This window comes from Cardiocondyla obscurior, linkage group LG19, assembly GCF_019399895.1.
Source record: "Cardiocondyla obscurior isolate alpha-2009 linkage group LG19, Cobs3.1, whole genome shotgun sequence".
NCBI classification, from domain to species: Eukaryota; Metazoa; Arthropoda; class Insecta; order Hymenoptera; family Formicidae; genus Cardiocondyla; species Cardiocondyla obscurior.
Window position 1 is genome coordinate 4,744,060 of NC_091882.1, and position 6,972 is coordinate 4,751,031.

A 6,972-nucleotide genomic window follows, 5' to 3' on the forward strand; every position below is an offset into this window, starting at 1 on the left:
ATAAATGTAAAATTAATAATAATAAAAATAAAATTATAATTAACAAACCGTTTTCAACAATCTCAACCTCCATGGAAAAACAATCACGACAAATAATAGAAGAATCTACGACTTATCGTCCAAACCAAGGAAAAAGAAAGGATAAAATTAGTGCGCAATGCCTGGCCATAATAAATGAGCAGGAAAATAAGCGCCTCTCTGAAATAATAGAATTATTGCGTTTAGAGCATATAAGCGTTAACGAAAAGAAAAATGTAACAGATCTCATTAAAAAGAGCCAAGACAGATTTCACATACCCGGAGAAAAACTGACCTGCACTCAGGTACTGCAGCATCAGATACCCACAACGGATGACCAACCGATTAACACCCGGCAGTATCGGTTTCCACAAAAACATAAGGAGGAAATAAATAAACAAGTGGACGAACTGTTGAAAGGAGGGATAGTAAAACCTTCACAGTCGCCGTATAATACACCCATATGGATCGTGCCAAAGAAAGACGATTCACAAGGAAATAAACGATGGAGAATGGTGTTGGATTTCAGAAGCCTCAATGAAAAAACAATTGGAGACGCTTATCCATTACCTAACATCGTTGATATACTGGATCAGTTAGGCGGTGCTAAATATTTCTCCGTCTGTGATCTAGCTTCCGGATTTCATCAGATAAAAATGGATCCGAAGGATAGCCATAAAACGGCTTTCACAACTCCGTTCGGGCACTATGAATTCGAAAGAATGCCCTTCGGATTAAAAAACGCGCCTGCAACTTTCCAAAGGTTAATGGATCTTGTACTAACAGGATTGCAGGGGCGCGAATTATTTGTGTATATGGATGACATAGTCATATATGCAAAAACATTAGAAGAACATGAAAGGAAATTCAATTTATTAATACAGCGGTTACGAGAAGCGAACCTGAAATTACAGCCAGATAAGTGTGAATTTTTAAAATCAAAGGTAACTTATCTCGGGCATGTAATCAGCAAAGACGGCGTAACTCCGGACCCGAAAAAACTGGAGGCTGTCAAATTATTTCCACGACCAAAAACGCCTAAAAATATTAAACAATTTATAGGCTTGGCTGGATACTACCGGAGGTTTATTCCAAGCTTCTCAAAATTAGCTAAACCATTAACCGCATTATTAAAAAATGACACAGCATTCGAATGGACTCCAAGTCAGGAAGAAGCATTCGAATCACTAAAACAAAAATTATGTGAAGAGCCTGTATTACAATATCCAGATTTCTCACAACCATTTATACTAACCACGGATGCCTCAGGAATAGCCGTAGGAGGAATTTTGTCACAGGGAATGGTAAACAAAGATCAACCTGTGGCATATGCATCACGAACATTGACAGAAAATGAAGTAAAATATGACACATACGAGAAAGAGGCATTAGCAATAGTCTATTGTGTGAAACATTTCCGACCATACCTATACGGTCGAAAGTTCACTTTAGTCACGGACCATAAACCATTGCTTTGGTTTAAAAATGCGCAAGATGCAAATATGCGCATATTACGATGGCGATTGAAATTAGCCGAGTATGACTACGATGTGGTGTATAAGGCCGGAAAAACGAATGTAAACGCAGATGCATTATCAAGAAATCCGGTGGAAGAAAAGCAATGCAACATAATTAAACCCACGAAAAAATTAAATCCGAATGATCCTAAGGATGCAGAATTAATCGCGCAAATGCTAGAAGAATCTGATAATGACAGTGAAGAAGACGACGATTATAAATTATATTTATCTGATGAGGAAGAAATAGAAAAGGAAATAAATAAAAATGGAATAAGCAAAAATGATTCAATACCATTTACAGAACAAGAATTAAACGAATCGTCACAGGAAATTGTGGAAAAAGCGTTAATTCATGATCCACCGGAAGAGCATCGAATTCGAACACGAAGCCAAACAGCTAAGAAAGAAAGAATGGAACAGTTAAAAGAAAATATAATTAAAAAGAAAAACGAACAAGTAGAAGAACTTGAAATTCAAAAGGAGGATTTTGACAAGGAAAAAGAGAGCGACGATGGAAGTGATAGCGAAAGTGAGACAGAGGAAAATAGAAATTTACCTGTTGTTACCGATATTCAGGACATACCTAACAACATAATTGAAACCCGTGACTTACTCTTCTTACGAAAAGATAACATCACATACTTCACTGACACTAAAGGAAACCCTTTAGATTCTGGTTCACAAAAATTATTTGAGAGAAATGAACTTCCGCAAATTAAAACACTCACTTTAGGAGAAGCGCAACCGATAAAATACAAAAAGCATTATCATGTAATTTTACCAATCAGCGAAGGAGTCCGAGAAGGACCAACTTTAACCTTACAATACATAACCACAGCAATAAAAAACTTACGAGCAATCACCGACGAACTAAATTTACAAACAATTAGTATTGCAAAAACCGACTTAATAAATAATGTACCATGGCGTGAAATTAAAAACCTACTACATATAATCTTTCTAAAATCACCGATAAAATTAATAATTTGTAATGGGTCAATAAAATATCCTCCTAGAGATCTCCGATCGTCAATAATCGGAGAAATGCATTGTTCTCCAACGGGAGGACATCGTGGTGTGAATAAAACATATAACAGGATTAAACATAAATATTATTGGGAAAATCTAAAACAGGAAGTACAATTATATATTCAACAATGCTTACAATGTCAGCTGAAAAAATTAGTAAGAGTAAAAACAAAACAACCTATGTTAATAACAGACACACCGGGAACGTCCTTCGATAAAATTGCCATGGATATTGTGGGACCTCTGCCAAAAACTGACAGAGGAAATGAATATATCTTGACCATGCAAGATCAATTAACAAAATTCTGCATGGGTATACCGTTACCAAACCAAACATCCGAAACAATAGCCGAAGCATTCGTAGACAGATTCATCTGCGTATTAGGGGCTCCAAAAGCAATCTTAACCGATCAAGAAAGGAATTTTATAAGTGAACTAATCAAAAAAGTTGCAAAAATATTCAGGATTCGAAAATTCAGAACTACAGCATTTCACCCGCAATCAAACGGATCTTTAGAAAGGTCTCACCACGCTCTTGGCGAATATTTAAAACAATACGCCAACGAACAGAAGGAATGGGATAAATGGGTCGGACTTGCCATGTTTAATTACAACACATGTGTACATGAAGCGACAAAACATACGCCGTATGAGCTGGTATTCGGAAAAATAGCTAGGGTACCGACGGACGAACCTCTCGGTCCGGAAGAAAAGCTAGCAAGTTACGACGATTATTTAATAGGGCTCGCCACACAATTACATAGTCTGCAGACAAACGCTTTCAAAAACGTAACCGAAGCAAAAGAAAAATCTAAAAAACATTATGATAAAAAGATTAACCCGAAAATCTTCAAGCCTGGAGATTATGTATTCTTACTAAAGGGGCCGAAACCAGGAAAATTTGGTAATCAATACACCGGACCACACGAAGTTTTAGAAATTTTAAATAGAAACAATGTGAGAATAAGAATTAAGAGAAACACAAAAGTAGTACACCCGAATAGGCTACGTGTATCATATATTAAAACGAACGAATGAAAATAAAATTATAATTTCAGATGGATTCAAGATTAAAATGGATTATGGGCGTCCTCGTCCTCGCGAATATAACCACCGTGAACGGAATAATTGGCTACGATTGCGGATCTGCTAATTTAAATGTCACAACTTTATCGTTATTAGACGTCGAAAATTGCAACATACCCTTAACACAACCCCAAATAGACCGAACTTATATACAATTGTTACAATTGTCTAAATTCGAAGCATTACAAGTAACACAGTGTAAAATATCTATAAACCGACACGTATATCATTGCGGCATGCATTCACATATTTCAACCGTAGCTAACGGACAAGCAGAGTATGTTTTTGAAACCACAGTAGACCAATGCAAAAAGATGCACGCGACCGGGTCGTTTTCGTTCTCAACTTACAACCATATTTATGGACTGAAAGTAAATCAAACCATAATGCGACCGGTTACGCTCGCAGGATCTGCCAGTACTGACGGACATTGCACCGGCAGTTATTATTCGGATCCATACGGCAGCTGGGATAATGTTGTTGTACAAGCCGTAATAACGATCACACTAATTACACATCAAGCCACCGTTAATTTAGAAGCTAATCAAATCCGACTACGATCGGGAACTGTATGCACTTATACCGATAATACTTGTATCGATATCGACGGAGGATATACCTTTTGGCAGACACTACCGACTGATTATTGTAAATTTAACAATTATGACATCCTGTATGACGGATATGCGAACCGAATGCTCGACACGATGTACGAAAAGCCACAAATAGTATACTCCCTATCCACTAAAGATATAACGTTTGCATTAACAAAAACAGGGGAGGAGCCGTTATGCGGATATACTCTAACGAAAACCGAACATCCAAAATTACTTATTCTGGAAACAACAAAGGGCGATTCATTTGCACAGAAAAGAAAATTATCGGTCGAAAATTTAGATATATTCACTTATGTAAATTCGAAATTTGTATATGTTGAAAAACATATTCGGTCACAGATGAACTCACTATATCGAGACGTATTAAAGCAACGCTGTAATTTAGAACAACAAGTATTAAAGAACGCCTTAAGTATCGCAGTTAATTCACCTGACGAATTCGCATACCAAATTATGAAGGGGCCCGGTTATATGGCTGTAATCTCTGGAGAGGTTGTACATATAATAAAATGTACACCGGTAGATGTAAGAATTCAACACGTTAAAGAATGTTATTCTGAATTACCGGTACTGAAAAATAACGAAACATATTTCTTATCTCCACGAACACACATATTAACAAAAACCGGAACACAAATCTCATGCAATCGAGTAATTCCAACTATGTATTATTTAAACGATGAATGGTATCGAATGATACCTACTCCTGAACGAACTTTGCCCCCCACCACCATCAAACCAATGACTAAACCAACGTGGCATTATACGAATCCAGGATCGCTTGCAGCAAGCGGAATTTACAGCGAAAAAGATCTCGAACATCTAAGAGATCACATAATGTTCCCCGCGGAACGACCTGCGTTACTAAATACGGTAGCGAGGGGAGTAATGGGGGAGCCTACAACTGTCCACGGGGGCCTGATTTCAAATTTAATGGACGAAGCATCAATAGAAAAGGTAGCAACCTCTGCATGGAATAAAATGTGGAGCAAATTTTTGATTTTTGGAAATATTAGCGCCGGAATGTTAGGAATATTCTTATGCATTCGCGGAGTCAAATTAATCCTCGACACTTTAGTTCATGGATATGCTTTACATACTGTATATGGATGGTCATTGTACCTAATCGGAGCCATCTGGGATTTTTTAACACAACTCTTATTACATTTGGGAGAAAAGAGGCGCAGGTACGAAAAACCCAGCGCACCCAAAATGCCCGAAACAGAAAACGAAAAACAGATGCAAAATGAACCACCTACCGACGAGGGATCCGAAACGAAACTCAATGCAGAACCAGAACGACACTATCCACTTTTACCCGACCGGGAAAATGCATCCTACTCTCTTCAATTGCGGCATTAGGAAAAAGAAAAAAATATAATTAAATTAATCACAATTCAACTATATCACCACGTGTATTTCCATACACGCAACAGTTTCCCTTCATTATAACTACATTTACCTCGTGTATTTCCGTACACGCAACATTAATTTTTATTATATATATATATAAATATATAGGCATATATGTACATATATATATATATATCTTAAACATTTTATTAACCATAATTAAAATCTCTTTTCACTCTTATAAGAAAAACCATTTGATTTTAGAAAAGAAGAAAGAAGTTAAGAAGAGAAGAGTTTGATTTTAAATTTTTATAAAAAAAGAAAAAAGAAGATGGCCACCATTGAAAGCATTAACACCCACCAGCTGACCCGGTCACCGCTGGAGGCCCAGGTTCTGGAGGTAGAGTCGCCGACCCTCTTCTGGGTCAAGCTCAAGAACGGAGAGGGTGAAATTAATGAACTGCTCCAATTCCTGACGATCCGGATGAACAGGATCGGGAAAAACTTGAGCCTGGCGCCGGACCAGGTAGAAGTCGGGACCTTGGTGGCGGTCAAAGAGAAGAGGCGGTGGCAAAGGGGGATCGTGGAAGAGGTGACATCGAACACCGACGTCACGATTCACCTACGCGACTGGGGGCGAAAAATTCACCGCCGAAAATTCGATTGCTGCCGCCTGGAGGAACGGTTCATGGAACAAAGATGGCAGGCGATCCCGTGTGGGACGTACAATATCAAGCCCATCGAGCCATCAGGATGGCAAGAAAGGGACATCGCCCTCGCGAAAGCCCTCATTGAAAAACAATGGGGGCAAATATCAATTCGCCGACCCTCCTGGGGGGAATTCGCCGAGGTGGATTTTTCCATCCGGAGGAAAGGCAACCACCAGGAGCGGAGCTTGGCGAACGCCCTGGAATCGACGGGAGCAGCCCTTAAGAGCACCGGGGTGGTGCTGAACTATAAAGCAGGGCCCAACAACGTGGAGCAGTGGGTCAGCCTAGACCAGCTGCGCCAACCAGGGCGAAAATAATTATAATCCTTAGAAAAATAAGCCTCTTATTATATAAACATATGTATGCATATTATTATATACCATGTAATCATTTTTTTTATTACTTACATATATAGAGATATGTTTCCTTTTCTCTCTTCCTATATTATCATAAATATTATCACAATTATTTTGTCTTATATTATCATAACTATTAGCATTATATCATAAACATACCTACTTATACGTTTAACCATTTGATCTTAAGTACAATATCTTTCATATATATATACAGGGTGTCCGAAATATTATTAGCAATATTAAAACTGTGGATAGGGAATCAGATTTGGAGACGAAAAGT

At 38.1% G+C, this 6,972-nt stretch overlaps 1 protein-coding gene across 1 annotated transcript; it reads left to right on the forward strand.

Moving 5' to 3' along the window:
• The first annotated feature begins 3,991 nt into the window (after nt 1-3,991).
• Nucleotides 3,992-5,810, forward strand: LOC139109956 (uncharacterized). Its single transcript, XM_070669403.1, has one exon. It carries the CDS (start codon nt 4,040-4,042, stop codon nt 5,630-5,632), a length of 1,593 nt encoding a protein of 530 aa, XP_070525504.1. The 5' UTR covers nt 3,992-4,039; the 3' UTR covers nt 5,633-5,810.
• Nucleotides 5,811-6,972: the final 1,162 nt, after the last annotated feature.